The sequence below is a fragment of the Chelonoidis abingdonii genome, chromosome 9, assembly GCF_003597395.2.
Source record: "Chelonoidis abingdonii isolate Lonesome George chromosome 9, CheloAbing_2.0, whole genome shotgun sequence".
Classification (NCBI taxonomy): domain Eukaryota; kingdom Metazoa; phylum Chordata; order Testudines; family Testudinidae; genus Chelonoidis; species Chelonoidis abingdonii.
In genome coordinates this window covers 68,494,941-68,515,743 of record NC_133777.1, presented here as the reverse complement: position 1 = coordinate 68,515,743, position 20,803 = coordinate 68,494,941, and the positions used below count along the sequence as shown (strand labels likewise).

At 39.5% G+C, this 20,803-nt stretch overlaps 1 protein-coding gene across 3 annotated transcripts in view; it reads right to left on the bottom strand.

The window, feature by feature from the left end:
• The window catches only part of ADAMTSL3 (ADAMTS like 3), a 277,770-nt gene that overhangs the window by 141,139 nt on the left and 115,828 nt on the right, over nucleotides 1–20,803 (bottom strand). For all 3 annotated transcript variants that reach the window (XM_032790644.2, XM_075069664.1, XM_075069665.1), the window contains exons 4-5: nucleotides 10,893–11,020; nucleotides 5,231–5,276 (exon numbers count right to left, since the gene is read on the bottom strand). In XM_032790644.2, coding sequence (XP_032646535.1) covers nucleotides 5,231–5,276; nucleotides 10,893–11,020 — 174 coding nt within the window. The remainder of the gene's footprint in view (nucleotides 1–5,230; nucleotides 5,277–10,892; nucleotides 11,021–20,803) is intronic.

The following is a 20,803-nucleotide window of genomic DNA, read 5'->3' as shown; positions in this document are numbered from 1 at the left end:
AACGTGCAAATCTATGTCTAATCAAAATGAATACAGATAATCTCACCCTCAGAGATGCTTCAGTAAGTTTTTTCCTCAGACTGGACACCTTCCAGGCCTAAGCAGCTGCAGTGGTATGTTTCCATCATACAAACAGAAGCATAGACAGCCACCCACAAAATTACTAGGGAGTGATGTCATTAGACAGGGTCGTGACATGATGTTGTTACAATTCATCATCACCGGGTGCTGATGCAATGTCAGGACAAAAACATCATCATGTCAAGACATCACTCACCAGTTATTTTGCAGCTCCCACCACTTCAATACTACACAACAGCTACTTTTTCCTCCCACTCACTTCTTGCTGCTTGAAAGGAGAGTTATTTCTCTTTTTTCCTTATTCTCTCTTGGCTACTTGGAAGGACATGAAGAAACCAGAGCAGCTCTTGTTTCTTTGCTCACTCCACCTGCCTCACATTTCAGCTTTACTCAAACATAGAAACTCAACAAGTGCCTCATGAGGGACCCCCAAAGAACTACATTTTATCATTTACTATTTGTATTATAGCAGCACCTAGAGACCAACCAAGATCAGGGCCCTGTTGTGCTATGTACAGCACAAATATATGGAGCGAGCAGAACTTACAATCTAAACAGAAAAGACAGACAAGAGGTGGGAAGAAAGAAATGCAGAGGATACAAGCAGAGTGAACAATATGATGGTTTGCGAAAAATATGATGGTTTGCAAATGTTAGTTCCAATTTTGGGGGAAGAGGGCGACTAAATAAACAGAAAGGAAAGGAGAGGAGTTGTGAATGGAAAGAGGTTCAAAAGTTCAGAAGGCAGGCATGAAAGGTGGCCTGAAGGGAAGTGATTGTACAGGCGTATACAACTAATCAGCTACATGTGGCTGAGAGCCATAGGTTCTATGGTGATGGGTGCATCAGTGGCATGATTGCTACAACTAAAATAAAGGTTAGAGATACAGGCACATAGAGATATACAGATAGAAATATTATTGGACTAAAAATATTTATAGATCAGCCAAGATGCTCAGAGTGGGATACAATGACGTTAACATTACTTAGTGATTAATATGTGAAGCTAAGGAGAGGATTTGAATGCACTGTATTTTGAACAGATGTAAGAATTATCTGTGCATAATGGAAGTTGATAATGGAGTTTGTGTGGGCAAATCTCTGTCACTACATTGTGTTATTTCTGACTCGGGGAAGTCACTCTGGCAAATAAAAGTGACTTTCTGGCACATAAGAATACACAATTAATGCAGAAATGGCCCAAATAACTTGCTCTCTGAATAGGGCCCTAAGGGATTATCTTTAACACTTCCACATACTGCACATCATAGCATTAGAATTTAACAGTATATATGAAAATGGAAATATAAAATAGAGGGCTTAAGAAAGATTGAAAATCTCACTGGGTAGCATATAATGAATAGCCTATATAGTTTATTTCTCTGAAGCACCCATAAAAAGGTTTGACGCATACATACATTTTTAAAGAATCAAGTAACTGGTATCGGAGTTATGATCAAAAAAAGTAGATTTATAATATAGATTAATGTAGGTTTATAATGTAGATTTCTTTTGTTCAAACCCATTTTCTGATTGAAATATCATTAATATTACTCTGGGACCTCCATCCTGTGCTTGAGTTTTGTGAACTTACTACTATTTTATTAGAAATCCAGATGAAACCAATTTTCTGGTAAAATGATTCTTGATCTTTTCATTAAAATCACATACATATTAAGTTGTGCTTCATTTGTACTCCTCAATATAGATTTTAGTGGTGCAATGTATCATGTAGCAAAATTACATTTGCAGACAATCAGTTTTATGCAGCATATATACTGAATTTCTCATATAGTTAACAATAACACCTACTAACATAGAAAGAAGCTGGTATAAAATCCAAATTTTCAAACTAAAATTGTACTCATAGAAGAAGTATTCTTTTAAAATAATATTATAGGTATAACAATTCATTTTAAATAAAGTCAGGCTGGATTGGTCAGATCTGGATTAGATGTAGGCTGGAGGGTTGCATTCAAGGTAAAATCAGGACTAGAGTTCAGGTTTTAATTCAGTGGGGCCAAAATTTCATGAGCTCTTCTCTTGAGATTTCAGCTCAAATCAGTGGTAATCTCACCACTGCAACTTTTCTCAGGAGTTTTCCCATCATCTATGCTGAAAGCTCAGGAGAACAGTGGTCCTTGAGAGATTCTGGCCACATCTGAACAGAAATTGGAAACGAGGCTCCTTCCAGACAGTGCACAGAACCAGAACTGTAAAGGCAGGTTCAGACCTCAATCCGATTCTGAACTACCGCAACATTCAAAGGGATTCAGATGCAAGGTTCCAGTTTTGGGCAACCTGTCACTTTAAAATATAAAATTCAAACACCTATTGATTTCAGTGGGACTAGGAATTCACCCTGAATCTCTAACTACTTCAATTTTATAAACAAGAGCATTAATTCTCAAAATCAATCCTTTAAATGCATCATCCTTTAAATCCTGAGTGACTGCAATAGCTCTAACTTTGTGATTTCTTAAGCTTTTGAAAATGCAGCCTTCAGTTTATTACATAAAGATGCGTACAGATGGGTCTCAAATGTTTCTTCCCTTTTTCTATGTGCTGCATGTGTAATTTTTTTCTGTTGTTGCTTCTGCAAGACGAGTCACAGATTTTATGTTTAATTTTTGTATTAGTGTGAAGGTAGAATTACAGTACATGTGTTCAAATGAGCCTAGGCATTAGTTCTTTATACACTGCACAGAGTTTATCCAGATCAGGAATGCACCAAATGTATAATTTATATAGTGACTTGTTTATTTTAGTGCCTGAGTACTTGCTGGCTGCATATTTGTTTATGACAGTTTAAACTGCTTATGTTATTTCTTTGAACGTGGCATTTTCATTTTGGGACCACGGCTCTGTTGTAGCACTGATATTACTCTTTTACTCTTGAAAGGGTAAGTGACTAGATTTATTTCCAGAATTCAATGTTTGCATGCATTGGGCTTGACTCTAATGGTTTCCACTAGCTTCTGCCAGCAAACACCTGGGCTTCTGGACCCAGTGGTGGAAAGTTAAGCCCAAGCTGGGGTACGTGGTGTCAAAGCAATTCAAGGTTCTTGTGTGCCCCATTTTGCAGGGCTCTACTATTGACTGGAGAATTGGGAGCCCTAAGGTCTCATGCTCCACTAAAGAGACCTGACTGGAGGATCTTTGGAGTCCCTGATTGAGCTGAGTGCATTATTTAAGAGAGAGAGAGAGAGAGAGAGAGACAGGAAATTATCTGTGAAACAAGTGGAACCTGGCTTGCTGCTGTTACAGACTCCGCCATATGCAAGCTGACTCCCCACCTCATCCCGTTTCCTGACTTTGACCCATCCCAGTTCCTGCCCTCAGCCTTGTTCTGTCCCTGAACCCTGTCACCTTGGTGACTGACTGTTCCGGTGCCAACCCTAGGCAAAGGCCCTTTGGCTTCCAACTCAGCGCTGATCCTTGGCTTTGGCTCTTGTTTCCTCTCTGACCCCAGCTCCAACAGCTGACTTCTGACTCTGGACCTATCCATTCACTTCTGGTTCCTAACCACCACACTGATCACCAGGTCAGAATGCCCGAGTCCCGGTCACTAGTACCGGTCTTCCACGGACTCTGATAGACAGATGGCACAGCCGAGAAAGTAGGTGTGGTGGGTTGAGTAGTGGGTGTAGCCAGGGCTCCCTGGAGATGTAGTGATTCAACACATCTCCTGTGTAGCCGCCAATATCAGACCTCTGCCAGTCACACTTTACTGCTGCCCACTGCTGAGGCTGGAAGCGATGCAAACACCACCTGCACTTTACTGGATAAAACTACATTGCAAGTCACGGGTTAAGGAGTGCTTGTGTGACAATAGTTGCTCCTTCCCCAGAACCAGTGGCGCTGAATCAAATTCACAATAAAACATAAATGGAGATCATTTTAAATAATAAAACTATATGCTTCTGTCTTAATTTTTTAGACACCTTCCCTCCTCTCTTGAATGGCATTACCCTAGTGCCCTATTACTTTGGGAGGTAAACCCTGATAGGAATTGGCTGCTTTTCGTGAAACCAACCTATAACAATTTACAGTACATTTACACATAGGCTTTTATTCAGAGGGATCACAAAGTGCTTTACTAACTACTAGGGGCGGCTCTACACATTTCGCCGCCCCAAGCATGGTGGCATTCCGCAGGGGGCGCTCTGCCGGTCGCCGGTCCTGTGGCTTTGGTGGACCTCCCGCAGGCGTGCCTGAGGAGGGTCCGCTGGTCCTGCGGCTCTACCGAAGTCGCGGGACCAGTGGACCCTCTGCAGGCACGCCTGCGGGAGGTCCACCTGAGCCCTGCCTGCCGCCCTCCCGGTGACCGGCAAAGCGTCCCCCGTGGCATGCCGCCCCCAGCACGCGCTTGGCGTGCTGGAGCCTGGAGCCACCCCTGCTAACAACAAACCAAAGAAATGCAGCACCTTCTGGGAGAAATGTGACAGCTATTTAACAGCACAGAACAACACAACAAGAGAATTTAGCACAACACATGAAGTATGCCATATGCAACTGATTTTCATAAACGTGTGCAAAAATGCACGTAAAATTTCCACATGCACTTATTGCAGTTATGACAACAGCATACTCACATGTCAACTCATATATGCATTTACTGAAACTGCTTATAAAATTGTGGGAATTGTGCATGAAATAAACACACAATTGTGCATATTATAAGAAAGAAAATCTGGGCCTGACAGTGCAGAGGAAATACTGGTAGTAATTACCCAATTTGAAATTTGAAAAGGGCACAGGGGTTAGTGTTCTTGCTCTTGTGAAGAGTGCCATGGGATCTTTAATGACAACAGTTGTCAAGCACAGTTTTATGCCTCATCTGAGAGATGACTCCCCAGGAAAGGCACTAGCTAGTTTAGGATGAAAACAGATTAGCCTAATAATTCAAATAAAACATTCTCAATCATAATTGGCATAAAATTCCACAAGATAATGTCCATTCAGGAAATGTAAATTCAAAACCTGATGGTGTCAGTTAGGCAAAGAGTCAAATCTTTATCAGTGGGCAATACTACAGAATGAGAAGAAAATCCATTAGATTTTAAAAAAGAATTAGAATGTATGAAACTTTACATATTATTTGATTTGAAGAAATAAGTAGTAAAACTAAATTACAGGCCAAACTCACGTTATTGCTGCAGGTTTTGTATCGAATATTCCGACCTTCACAATTCCTGAAAAACACAAGGGCTTTGACTAGAAGTAATAGTTTAAAAAATAGCATGTTTTACAACTAGTTATTCTCTTGAAAACTGGAATTATTGCTCTTACATACTCTGTCCCCAAAATGCAAGGTTTAAACACAAACCTCCGCCATAGGTTTTGGGAACTGAAAAGGTTACATTGCTGTCCACCTTATGAAAAACAGTTTAGCTTTTCCTGTTAGGTTTCATTTATATTGTGATCCTAACCTATTGCAAGTTTATGAAAGACACATTTACTTCGTGAGAAGGTTTCACAGCGTACTCTATGCCTGATTCGGAGCCTAACTCAACAGACTTCAACAGAAGTTCTTCTGATGTATGTGGGGCAAGTCAAAGAAGAATCTACATTCTGCATATAACTAATGCGTATTGATTTCATTTTGATCATTTTTGTTTTCGCAAAGAAACAGCTGCCTGCATTTCAACTTCTTCCTTTTCTCTCCCATTTTTCTCAGGTGGTGTGTGCAATTCTCCTGGCCCACAGCCAAATGAGCAGAATGCATTAGAAAAACTTCCTCTAGACTCATGCCAGTCTTATTTGAACTGAAATACTATAAATGTAATGTATATATTTCTCCAGTGATCCTAAAATGAAATGCTGAGACAATTCAAGTCTTTTGCAGTCTTCTGCTGGAAGCTGAAATAGCACCAATTTAAAAAAGGAATTGTCCTATAACTGCCCGTTCATTCAAGCACTGTAACCTCTTTGTATTTATATATGTATCAGTGGAGGCTTACACACCACTGATTAAGGGCTCAGTTAAATACGTTTGCCAGCCTTATACAGAGCACTTAATTCATAAGCAGCCCCAGTGGCTGGAACTTTTCATGGAATAAGGTACTACCGATCATGAGTACAGGTGATTGAATCTAGCCCTCAATCCTAAATTCAGATTTTAAATGACTTTATAAGTAATTAGTTAAAATTAACATAGTTTCTAAAACTTAGAATAGTTTTAGTGTTTATAAAGAACTGCTTTACATGGGGAGAAAATTAGTGATACCTACTAATTTGCATCTAGTGTACTGAATTTCCTTCTTTTTGCATTATTTCAATTTCAAAAAAATTAGAAAAATATCCAGTAAAATGTACATGAAACTGAAAAAATATTACTATAAAAAGAAGTCAGTGGAGGTTGGAGCAAGAGCAAAGCCAGCTGTGCTGAAGAGGAGGCTCCCCTAGCTCAAGATAGCACTGCTTTATTGCCTCCTATTCCCTACTGTGCACAGAGATGGTATGTGTTAATTATGTTTTCAGCATTAAAAAAAAGTGAAAAAGTTGTTTCATAATGCGTATTTCCGGGACATAACAATAATAAAAAAAAAAAATACACAAAAAAGCTTGCAAACTATAAATTTGTCAAGGTATAGAAAACGTGTTTTTTGCACAAGGGAATATATTAAAAATATTAATGAAACCACACTGGAATTTATATTGCAACAATTTATTGCACTCGTTTCACAGTTACTAACACATTGATAGAGTATTGTAGCTGTTTTCTGCAAATGTTAGTATATTCAAAGATCCCTGTGCAAAATGCACACTGGGAAACAGGAACCGTTTTAATAATAGTCAGCTTTAGCCATGTATTTCATATTGCTGGGACTTGACTGGCATATCACATTACAAGCCTTCATTAAGAGAAACTGACTTTCTGGCTATCATAACATATATTGTGCAATCATAACAAAATGGGAATTTAAATATGACCGATAAAGGTTTTGAACAACGTAAATCAGCAGGAATTCAATAACAAAAGTAGTTATGGACCGAATGGTGAAACCCTTAAGCATGTCCGTAATCCTTTCTTATAGTAACAGACCCACTGGATTACTCATGGGTGAAAGGACCACAGGGTCAGGACCTATATTAATCCATCGTTACACTTCTAGGAATATTGAATTTAAAGGGTTACAGTCAAACACTTTTTTACTGTTTGGTGGTTGGTTTGGTTTTCTGATTGTTTTGTTTTACAGACTCTTTACTGAGGGCAGTTTCCTCCCAGACCCAATCAAGGCTTGTTTGTGAGAGTCAGAGCTGGCTCTAGCCATTTCGCCGCCCCATGCACGGCGGCACGCTGCAGGGGGCGCTCTGCCACTCGCCGGTCCCACGGCTCTGGTGGATCTCCCACAGACGTGGCTGCGGAGGGTCTGCTGGTCCCGCGGCTCCAGTGGACCTCCCGCAGGAATGCCTGCGGATGCTCCACTGGAGCCGCGGGACCAGCGGACCCTCCGCAGGCACGCCTGCGAGAGGTCCACCGGAGCCGCCTGCCGCCCTCCCAGCAACTGGCAGAGCGTGCCGCCCCAAGCACATGCTTGGCGTGCTGGGGCCTGGAGCCAGCCCTGGTGAGAGTTGTGTGAGCTTTCTGGGCTGCACGGTTATGGGTAAGTAGCCCTTCTCTCACAGATGTGGAATGCTATATTAGCAGGGTGGATAAAAATCAATGATTTTTAAAAAAAAGATAGATTTATTTTATTTTAATTTAAATAAAAATTAAATTTAGTGCAGGTTTATTTAAAACAATAAACCTATTCAAAGTCAGTGTTGAAAAATTGACAACCTCTGTTAAGGACTAGTCTATTAAAATCATTTAAATTAAATACTAAAACATTATTAAGCAGTATGTTTGCTGCCAAGTTTTAAAGAAAATCAAATCCCTGAATGGAGGAAGTCACTGGCTAAGCATCTGGCAACAGAATTTGTTGAAGAACTAAAACAGCTTTTGACAGCAGTTGACTCTTTTGCAGGTGCAGAGAGAATACTGTCTTCAGTTAATTCAGCTAGTCCAGTTCAATGGCTGACTAATTCAAAGTTTAAAAAGCAATTGGGAGCTGTCAAGGTAGGAAAGTTTGTTTTCTTCTTCCAATCTGTGAATAAAGGCAAGATGTGAGAAGGTGAAGAGATGGTTTTAGAATCTTGGTGGCCCGAAACAATCAGTTCAATTCATTAACTAGAGATCCTTCCTTTGTTTAATATATCAGTTTGTTTTAAAATTTCAAAGACCATTTTTTCTTACATATCCAGCTCTTTTAAAAATAGCTTTAAAAACACATTAAAATGCTGGTTTTGTGCATTTATAATTGTATTTGAATTCTCATCCAAATCACAAGTAAAAAATAATCATCCTCTAGTAAATAAGAAATGTATCATTCACCATTTTCTAATAAAATAAAAATATAAAAATTAAGAATCTGAATAAATATAAGTTAAGTTATATAATCTCTTAAATAAATACATATAAATATAGTGTATCCTTCTGGCTATCAAAATTTAGTGTAAAGGCTACATTTAGTTGCAAATTAATGTGTTCTATTGGTTACCAACAAATGAGAATCAACCTTTCTTTAGGAAAATAACTAAAAGATACAAATACAAAACAAACTTAAAATAATCAATTTTAATGAAGGTTTCCTGCTTTCAGATTTAAATAATGTTAAAATCAGCAATTTAAATTGATTTGATTTAAATCAATCCACCTTGCTTACTACGCATTCCACAGATACCCCCTTCACCATGCAGTCTGATCACAAATGTTAAACTCAGGGGAAGATATCCAGGGACTACTGGGGACAGCCTGTTCCCTAGCAGTCTGAACTAGGGAACAGCTATGTATCTGAAGTCTTTGTTCTCTATACTTCTGTGACGTTATGAGTCTGATCTAATATCTCACTGAAGGATGTCAGGGCCAGAAAGAGTTAATTAACGCACAGACTGACCTGTTGCATGGCTGAACTTTAGAGACTTGTTAGGAAAATATGTAAATGAATAAAGCTTTGAAATGCAACTCTGCATTGTTAGAGGTAGAAGGATAGGTGTTTGCTCAGGTCTTGTAATGTAAGCAAACAAGTCTTGTCTGTTGCAGTAGCTTTAATTCAAAGATCAAAAAAGGAATATTAAAATTTATGATGATACTTGAGTGAAATAGTATTATTGTCTATATGTCTCTTTGAAGGTTGTGGTAACCTGTATCAGAACGGTTAAATGGATAAATTACCCTGTGCTAATTGCCAGGATGTTTGGGAGAAGAAGTGTTAAGCCTGTTGTTTTCTCAGGCCAAAAGGCTGCTGGAAACGTTTAAGAACCTGGGATACGATCCTACTTCATCTCAGATCTGCTTTGGGTTTCAAGAAGGGGAAACCGTAAGCCATAAGAATTGAGATCCCCAAGTCACTGACTGGAGCCACTCTGAATATGGACATTGGACTATAACTTATGAACTATTTCTAAAAGGACTTTTGGCAACTACAAGTTCACCTCTGCTATGTATCTGAACTTCAAGAATTGAATTCAAGTCTGTATGTATACTGATCTTTTAACCAAATCAATCTCTCTTCTTTTTTAATAAATTTTAGCTTAGTTTATAAGAATTGGCTAATAGTGTGTATTTTGGGTAAAATCTAAGTTATAATTGGACCTGGGTATGTGGCTGATCCTTTGGGATTGGAAGAACCTTTTCTTTTATATGATGAGATAAGATTTTCAGTAATCATCATCATATCTGACGTGTGTGTGGATGAAGGCCTGAGGCTGGGCACTTTAAGGGAACTGCATTGTTTGGACTTCCAAGTAACCAGTGATGTACTGCAGAAGCTGTTCTGTGCTGGTTTGGTAAATCTAAATATTGGAATAACCACCAGCTTCTGGGGTTTGTCTCCCTGTTTGGTTTGCAGTTCACCCTAATTGAGAGACCTCAGCTGGCTCCCATGGGCAGCACCATCACAACTCCCTTTACAAAGTATAGCCAGAGAGAGAGAGAGAGAGAGATCTGAGGCCACTGTGATGGAGAGTTCCTGTTCAGTCCACCATTGCTCATCCAGGGATTGGGACAGGAGATACTACAGTTGTTAGCAAGGGATGGATGGACTGAAACCCCCTACAACTGCATGGGATGGTTGGGAGAATTTGAAGCCCATTACTACTAAATGGGACAAAGCCCCCGTCATTACTCATCTCCAGTGACTGGGGATGGGAAAGCCACAGGAGACAAGCTGCTCATGGGAGTCACTCCAGCCTATAAGACTATTGTAACTTCTGAGGTCTTCATGGCCCCAGCAGGGCAAAGAAGACAGGAGCAACAAGGGAGAGAAGCAGTGTGACACATTGCCTGCATGTGGAATGAGTCGTTTTTGATAATAAGGTGGTCACAAGTGATCTTCCCTTTACACGCTGGGCTAAAGTACACCGCTAGTTTGACCTGGACTTGAATGTCCCTTTTCCTATGGAAGGGGGCTTTTCTGCTGCACTGAGTAGGGATGCTTTCTTGAATCGGGGCCTTAAATAGCAAGAATGATTCACTTAGTGGTATAAAAAAAAATTAAGTCAGTCATTCTTGCCATTTAAGGCCCCTACTCAATAAAGTCTCCCTATTCAGCACAGCAGTTAACCATGTGCTTAATTTTTTTCCTGGGCCCTCAGTTATTTATCTGACAACCCCTAGAGATTTATAAAAAACACTACATTTCATACACATGCACAGTAATTGGTTCACAAAGAGAATACAATACTTCCCAAAAGAGCATGGGAGGAGAGGAAATCACAGCATAGCTGATGAGGAGTAAAACCATAGTTGTAGGTATTGGGCTAACCTGCCATTTAAACATCTCCTTAAAGAATATGATGCTCCCCCTCCACAAGTCCGCGAGCAATCGCTCCATGCTCCCCACGCATCCCAGGCCCCTTCTTTATCTTCATCAGAACGTGCAATTCTGGAGGTCTGTAAATGCAAAAAACACAAAACAAAACAAAAAAGAAAGGTCACTGAATTAGCTTGGAGTATTTTACATTCTTTTGCTGATTATTTACCTTTGGAAGATTACTGTTCTGGTACAAGGCAACAAGATTCATATTCAAAGATTTATGTTTCAGATTAAGTTCATATTTTAGTTACAATGACAAAAGAAACAGACTACATGAACATGAGGTTTCCTCAATACCAGGCCCACTGTTTTACGGCTATTGATTTTGAACGTAGCTCTCAAGAAAGCACAAAGAAAGTGTGCATGTTTTTTCTATGTCATCTTACTATTTCCTACATTTTCTGTAGTACTAATAGGGATGGAAGGATTCGATTTTTATCAGTAAATGTTGGTAAACATCAATGTCACTGTACACACACAAACCAATGACAAAATTTCCATCCATAATAATCAAAATTTACAGATAGGCAAAGAAAAATGCTGCCTGAGTTTAATTTAAAGATACTGACTTTGTATATTTTGACAGAAGATGTTGACAATTTGTATTTTAATGTTATAAAGCTTTAAATTATTGAATCTCAAGACTTGTCATTAAATAATTGTCTGAGCTCCTCCCATAATATCCCACAACTATGAACATTATTTATTTATTTAAATCTAAAAATATGCTTAAAACAAACATATATATTATCAATCAACATTTAAAAAAAGGAATTCTGCCAAGCTTAGGTATCAGACACTTATATTCAATATTCAAACGCCAGAATGGAGATGTGGTGGTGTCATGGTTACAGGGCAGGTCGTGTTTTAGACACTTTTCAGTCCCTCTAAAGTGCACCCTTCAGATGGGAAGCCTGGCTCCTTGCTTCTCTCCCAAAGAGTGGGACCCCACAATTCAGCCACTCTCGGACTGGATCTCTGGCAGCCCCCGTATTTATTGGAGAAGTCTGGATTTCCAGCAAACTGTTTCCAGGAAAGAAAGGGAAGACTTGAGAGGCAGGTTAGGTTCTGTGATTAAGGCACTGGACTGGGACTAGGAAAGCTGGGTTTAAGGCCTGGCTTTGCTACATACTTCCAATGTACTCTGGCAAGTCACTTAAGCTCTGTGCCTCAGTTCCCTCTCTGTGAACTGGAGATAATACTACTTCCTCTGTCCCACCCATTACCTGTCCTGTAAAATTTTGGGGGGCAGGGACTGTCTCTGACTAAGTTATAAACATAAAAATTAGCCCTTAATTCTGCTGGGGCCTCTGGGATCAACTGTAATTCAAACAGAATAGTAATACATTACACCTATACCTCGATATAATGCTGTCCTCAGGAGCCAAAAAATCTTACTGCGTTATAGCCAACTTGATTTGATCCGCTGGAGCACGCAGCCCCGACCCCCCAGAGTGCTGCTTTACCGTGTTATATCAAGTGGCATTATAGCGAGGTAGAAGTGTATTACAAATAATGTATGAAAACAATAAATCCAACTAACAACAATAATAAACATCAGTAAAAGAGAAGCAGAGTCTTTTTTCTTCCTCCATAATATTAAATGCCCCCAAGCTGGAGTTGCTGCTAAGTGAATTTAAAACATAATTCATAGTTTTTCATAGTCTGAACTTTTGCAGATGAACACATCATATTTTGTCTTACCAAGTTACACAAATGATAATCCCTGCAGAAGAAATTTACTTCCCAGTATTACAGACTGTCGAGAAATCGATCAGTCAGCACATTAGTCCATTTGGTAGGAGAAGGATCTTAAACTGCTTTCACTGGCAGAACAACAGTATTTTGACTTTTGCCTAAGTTATTATATGCATTCCAATCTGGTTACTTTTAACAATTTCTCTTAGATACAATTAAAAAAACCATCATATTATCACTACTCATTTCCTATACAAACAAAGACACCTCAAGAACTGCTGATTATCCACAGTTCTCACTGAGGTCCCAGGAATCTGCAGAGGCTCAGCACCTATCAGGATCAGGGCCATTGTGAATGGTTCCAGGGTTTTGTTGAAAATGAGCATGACACATCAAAGACTGAGTAGCTTTTTATCATTCAGAAGAGTGTTTAAATACATGTATGCATTTCTGTTACTGTGGTGTGGCTCTGTGGGATACTTTTCCAAGGGAAGTCAGGCAGAGTGTGAGATAAGATTCTGATCATTTTCAGGTCTAAATGCAAGACCCATCTCTTTCATAAGTGCTACGACCAACCCCCAAATAAGAAAACGGGAGAGAGAGAAGTGGAAGGTAAGAACAAACAATACTAGCAGCAAAATAAAATGCATATCTAGACATAGGGCAGCCTGTGAAAAAATTTCCTTTTTGATCACACTGCGGTCTATCAAATTGTTGTATGAGCTTAGATATCACTGTGTTTCTCTCTAGACATCTTTTTAAGGTACATATGTGGTCACCATTACCATACTATCAGGACGTCTCATGAGCATTTGCAAATTACATCCCAAAGCACTGCAATCTTGGAGGTGAATCAAGTCTTGAGTTTTACAACCAAATTCTGGTTGCAGTGAAGTCACTTGGAATTATTCCAGTAACTTTTAAAAGAGGACCAAGACTAAAGACCTAAGAAGTAATTTTAAAGCAATTTGAAAATTGAACCACTTAATTAGGGAGCCTGAGGCTCCCCCCACAGACTTCAACAGAAGCAGAGTAAACTTCCCCACGACAAACTTTGATCCCTTTGAAAAATGAATAAAATTATGTTCCTCTATATCCCCTGCTTTATAAAACACGCTGCCTTTCCATTTTGCAGAATTATCCAAAATCCCCCAAAAAGCAATATTTTGAAATGTGGCAACTCCTTAATCCAAACAGGCCAAAGTTAAAATGTAATGTAATCAGAATTAAGGACTAACTGTATCCTGTTTAAAAGAATTGTTCATTATTCTGAATCGAGATCCAGCCTGTACTCTATGATGAAAAAATAGGAAAATCAAATAGCAATTTTCTCAAGCATTCCCTTCTGTTTTCAGTACAATTCTTTAATGGCTGTTCTATTTACATCTTACTTTTACCCTTCCATGTTTGAAATTTCTAAAAAACTCCCCCCCCCCCCTTTCTTTCAAGGAAAAGACATGCTGTGCAGATCTTCTGTAACAAAGAGGCAAATGATGAGAAAACCATGGTTGCTAGTGCATTTATATGATGGGACTGCTATCCTAAGGCAATCAGAATTTTTATAAACAAACTACACTCTGTGAGGAACAGCAGCCATTGGTTACAAATGGAATGAGAACACCACAATCAGGTGATTTCTGTGATCCACAAAGCTAACGCTTAGTTATAACCTACTGTAAATATGCTACTAACGTCACTAAAGGATGAATGATATATTGTGGATAAAATGAAGTAAAAGAAATAGCTTCCCTAAGATGATACAGAACATGAACCAACATCTGCCTCAGTACAATCACAGATTGACCGAACACAAAAAGTATTCATCAAAGCTTTCCTGAAATGATTATATATACAGTCAGTTATCTCAACAGCAGATCGTTTTAACCAATCAACCCATAGCAAAGCCATTTATGTAATTAAGAACCTTAAATCTCTGTTCTAGAAACTAAGGACCTGATTCAGTGCTCTACGAAGTCAGTGGAAATACTTCCATTGATTTCAATGGGCACAGAATTAGGCCTCAAATAGCTAAATAGGAGCAAGTATCAGAGGGGTAGCCATGTTAGTCTGGATCTGTAAAAGCAGCAGAGAATCCTGTGGGACCTTATAGACTAACAGACGTTTTGGAGCGTGAGCTTTCGTGGGTGAATACCCACTTCGTCAGACGCAGGTTGACAAGTGGGTATTCACCCACGAAAGCTCACGCTCCAAAACGTCTGTTAGTCTATAAGGTCCCACAGGATTCTCTGCTGCTTAAATAGGAGCATACACACTCATGTAAGAATGGTGCATCTTATCAAAAGGTGCTGCAGAACCCTAACCAACCACTCATCCTCTCTCTCTCTCACACACAGACAGGGTGAATGTATTTGCCAGTAAACACCATGAGACAAATTAAAAACTACACGAACCTCCGCTCCAGTTTAGAAGCGCCATTAAAATAGACAAAAATATTTACCTTGATCTCAGCTATATGAAGAAACCCAGGCAATTTCAAAAAATTAGGCCATGTCTTAACACCGAAACTAGTGAACATGTAACCATCTGTTTGCTCCATATATCAAACAAAATTTCCTAGATCCTTACCTAGTCCCTTTACACAGCACTGCTGAGATTAACTGGATATTAGGGAAAGTTCTCTGCAGAGCCACAAGAGCACTTCTTAAGTTTATTCAATTACTTTTAAGTTTGTCTGAAACTAGATGGTTCTGAGAATGGACCTTTTATCTCTACGTAAATAGTTTATGTTTAAACCAAGTCACTAGTGACGAAAAACTATTACCAATTGATGATCAGTGGATTACTATATGGGAAATGTGTTGGTTGTCACTCTCCTGTTCCTTGAGGATAGCTTTAAATAGGCAGACAGACAGACCCAGGCTGGAATGACTACACTGCTGTTGCGAATTTTACACTTTTTCTATGGATACACAAAGGACTTCTTTCTTCACTCCTGTCAATATGACATTTTGTGCTAGAATTAAACTTATTTAAAAAATAAGCAATATCCTTGTTGGATCACCAGATTCAAGCTGCTGGGGATAAACCTCGTCGAGCAGGAGCCTTAGAAGTTTGCATTAATTATTTCAACGGCCATCTCCTTTCTTCCCCGCATTTACCAATCCAGATGATTCTTAAGAACCAAGTTAACAGAGCTCAGAAGAGATGAAGATCTGATCTTATTTTCTTCCAAGGGTGTGCCCCAAATCAATCATTTAAAAGGAACTTTAGGCATTGTAGTTCAATTATTATGGCATAAGAAAAAGAAAAGTGGTAACACATACAAAGGTCGCTGTAAACTCCCCTTAAATCAGAGCAGTGCTGGTACACTTAGCTCCATTGCAAGTCCTGTGAAAGCTGAATCAAGACAGAAAACCCAGGGACTTCTGAGCCAAAACAGACAAAATGACCAAAGTATTGTTTAAAACACCACCATACCAGCAATATTCCATTGTTAGATATCAGTTATGTCTAAATGGATTATCATCCCGCTACTGACAAAACGTAAAATAATCCTGTAATGCAGAATGTAAATAAATGTCTAGTCTGTTACATTTAGCCAACACTATATTACTTTACCTCCGCCTCACTGACCTTTTTCTCTCGCTGCTATTGTAAGGAGTGACTGTTGAACCAAGCAGCATTCTAGATATCCAAAGAGCAAAAAATTAATAAGCTTGCCTTACACAAATAAAGTTAAGGGCAATTCAGACAATTATTCAGAATCTTCAATAAAGGCAGTCAGATCTACTGCAATAGAAGCATTCCCAATTTTAAAGTATATTCCTAACGACAAATGGATAAACAGGTTCCAGAAAAATAAAAAAACAAACTTCTTGTCATTAAATTTATTATATAAAACATGGACTGAACAATCCCCATTTGAGCAATAATAAACTGCAAAGCTTGGTCTAAACCAGGCATCAGCAACCTCTGGCACGTGGCTCGCCACGGTAAACACTCTGGCAGGCCAGGCCAGTTTGCTTACCTGAAGCGTCCACAGGTTCGGCCAATTGCGGCTCCCACTGGCGGCGGTTTGCTGGTCCAGGGCAATGGGGGCTGCGGGAAGTGGCATGGGCCAAGGGATGTGCTGGCTGTGGCTTCCTGCTGCTCCCATTGGCTTGGAGTGACAAACCACGGCCAGTGGAAGCTGCGATCAGCCAAACCTGCAGACACGGCCGGTAAACAAACTGGCCTGGCCTGCCAGGGTGCTTACCCTGGCGAACCGCGTGCCAAAGGTTGCCAACCCCTTGTCTAAACATTTAAATTAGCAGCTTCCTTACCTTCTTGCTCCCAAAGGTTAAAATTTAAGAAACACATACTGTAAACTTTCAAAATATACTCAAGCCATCTTACTGTTCCAGAAATGATAGAGCCTTGCTCTGCCAAGATCCCCTAGGAATTTTAGAATCTGCATTGGGTTTACTTTCACATCAGAAGTAAGGCCAGTGTTGAAATGCCTGACACAGACAACTGAACCAACTGACTTCAGATATGGATAGAGAGCTCTTTAATACTATCGGGCATCATGTCATAATGGAAGACTAACTCCTCAAATATAGACTGGAGAATAAATGCTACTAATACTGGTAAGGCCCAGTTATCCCTGAATGTGATAGATAATAGTTTTCTTTATCAAATCATCACTGATACGATGAAAGTTTAGACTTGGTTTTGGTGAGTGGTGAAGACATAATACTTAGTCCTGCCTGGAGTGCAAGGGACTGGACTAGTCTACCTCTCAAGGTCCCTTCCAGTCCTACAATTCTATGGTTCTATGACATCATAGAAGCACTGGCCATAAGAAATAACCTTGGATCAAAACCATCTTGAGTTGATTCACTTTAAATTAAATGGAATGATAAACAAAACCAGATTGACAACTATGGTTTGTGATTGGGAAAAAGACTTTGGGAAATTATGGGAATTACTTAAAAAAGTCAACTGGACTGAAAGGCTCAAGGATTTAAATGTGGAGGAGGCTTGGAGTTTCTTTAAATCAACTATTAAAAAAAAACAACAAACTATCTGCATCCTGAGCAAGAGGAAACAACTTGCAGGGAAAGGCTCCAGATCCAACCGGATGAATAAACATATCAAAAAGGTTATTAGGACTAAGCAGAGATTCTACGGGAAATGGAAAAAGGGATCAATCAGCAAAGAAAGCTACATTTAGGAGGTTAGAAAATACAAGAATAAAGTGAAACTTGTTAAGAATCAAGCTGAATTAGCTCTTACCAAGGAAATTAAAAAATGAATAACAAGAGGGTTTTCAGTTCTATAAATAAAGGAGAATAAGAAAGGATGAGGTTGGGCTGCTATGCTGTCTGGATGGGAAAGAGAAAAGTTAATCTAGATATGGCCCCAAAACTAAATGAATACTTTGCCTTGGATTTCAGTAAGGATGATAATATGGAACACAGGTATGAAGCCAGAATAGCTGATGGAAATGAGTCTACAGATATGGAAATTACCACATCTGATGTGGAAGCAAAACTTTAAAAGCTTAATGCATTCAAATCAGGGGACTGGATAATTTGAATCTCAGAATACTGAAGAAATGGCACATGAGATTGCTAGTCTAGTAGCAAGGATTTTTAATAAATCTACCTATTTGGGAGTAGTACCAACTGGAGAATAGCTAACATCATACTCATATTTAAGAAAGGGGGAAAAAAACACTCTCTAGGCAATGACAGACCTGTTAGTCTGACCTCAGTAGTATGCAAAGAAAAAATAATGGAGGTAAACTGAAAAGGGGACGTGAACCAATATGGATTTCTGAAAGGTACATTGTGCAAGACTAATCTGATTTCCTTCTTTGAGAAAATAAGTAGATTTTTTAGATGACAGAAATGCAGTACATCTAATATCCTTCGACTTCAATAAAGCATTTGACATGGTACCACATGGGAAATTATGTAGAAGATGTATAAGAACTGTAAGCTGGATAAGAAACTGGCTAAAGAGGAGATGGCAACAGGTTGTATTGAAAGGTGAATGATTGGACTGGAGGGACGTTACCAGGGGAGTTCCTCAAAAGATCAGTCTTGGGATCAATCTGATTCAATATTGTTATGAATGACCTCGGCACAAAAAGCAGAAGCGTGCTAATGAATTTGCTGATGATGCAAAGTTAGGGGGCCATCATCACTGCACAGTAGGATTGGGATATTATACAGGAAGAGCTGGATGACATTGAAGACAGGGGTAACAGAAAAAGAATGAAATTCAGTAGCACAGAGTGCAAGGTCATGTACTTATGGTCTAATAATAAGAATCTCTGCTACAAGCTGGGGGATCCTCAGCTAGAAGCAACTGAGGAGAAGAGACATCTGTGTGTGTTGGTCGATCAAAGTATGACAATGAGCTACCAATGTGATGAGGCTGCGAAAAATGCAAATGCAATCCCAGGATGTACCAGGTAAGGCATCTGCAGTAGAGATAGAGCAATATTAATACCATTGCACAAGGCACTGGTAAGACCTCATTTGCAATATTGCCTACAATTCTGAACACACACGTTCAAGAAAGATGAATTCACACTCGAACAGGTGCAGAGAAAAACTTCTAGGATGATCAAGGGAATGGAGGGCCTATCTTATGAGTGGAGACTGGAAGAGCTTGACTTATTAAGCCTAGCAGAAAGAAGGCTCAGGGGAATATGATTGCGCTTTGTAAACACATAACGGGTGGAGGGATAAACACCAGGGAGAGGGAAGAACTATTTAAAGTAAAAGACAACGTTGGCACCAGAATAAATGAGTATAAACTAGCCCTGACCAAATTCAGGCTGGAAATTAAAAGACTTCTAACCATCAGAGGAGTGAAGTTCTGGAACAGCTCTCAGTAGGAGTTGTGAGGACAAACAACTTCATTAGTTTGAAAAGGAAGCTGGACAAACTGGTGAGTGGTGGTGTATGCTAGAGTTGCTTCTGATGGTAGGGGGCAGGATTCAGCAGCCCTGGGTACCTACCTACTACCTGCAAGGTAGGTATTCTGGGTTGTTTTTTTGTTTTTTCCACTAAAGTATCAGAGATGGCTGTGGCTGAAGATAGCAAACTGAACAGGGTGGGCCAGTGCTCTGAGGTGGCACCGAGCATTACTTTCTCTCGTGTGCTTGGCAAACTGGTTCTTGCTCACATGCTCAGGCTTTAACTGTTCGATGGGGTTGGACAATAACTTTCTCTCAGGTCAGACTGGCAGTGACCTGGGGCAGTGGAGGGGTTACCTTTCTCTGCAGCCTGGGGCACAGGTCACTTGCTGCCTTATCTGGGTATATCTCACTTAATTCCTTGCCACTGCAGGGGCCTTACACACTGATGCATATCGGTTTCTCCTATTCTCTGCCAGTAGCATGTAAAAGTTTAGGCTCCTGTGGGCTGCAGTACTTTGGTCTAATTTCGGTGGTTTAGTATGTGGATGCTGGGTAGCATTGGTGGCCTGTGATATAGAGGAGGTTGGACTAGATGATCTGGTTCCTTCTGTCCTTCAACTCTATGACTCAGTGAGAGTAGAAAGAGCTCAGCACCACTCAGGAAATCACATAAGATCAGGACCAAAAGCAAATGAAAGACAAAAGGAACACAAGAATCAAATCATTTAAAATCTATGCTCTAACTCAGAATGTATAATTACCTCATCCAATCCAAAGAAAATGATATTTTTATCCTATTACAAAGAAACCAGAAAAGTGAAGAACCTCATGATACCAAAGATGACCAGTCAAACCACTCTCTCACTTTCAGAATAACTGGCTTATTTGGACAGTGTAGTGATAACATCTAACCTAGTCATCATAACTCCATTATTTGTATTAAAACCAATCACATGATGCTAGCAGACAGAATGTCATCTAGACCCCTAAACAATGTACACTTGTTCACTTACTAAATGGCTTAGATAAAACTATTGTTCTGAACTGTAACTAATTCAAAAACTCCAACTACTAGGATGATCAAAGTACAGGTTTGTGCCAACAAAGCCTTCTTCATAATCACCAACCTAATCAGTGCCCAGAGTATTGATTTAAACTTCAGATAGTTCAAATCATTTATCCCATGGGAAAGAGTTAAAAGCAGCTTGAGCTGGCCTGGTAATTTACTAGCAAAATAATACTGATTTACTAGCTGTCAGCTTTCATAAACTCTGTATATTACATT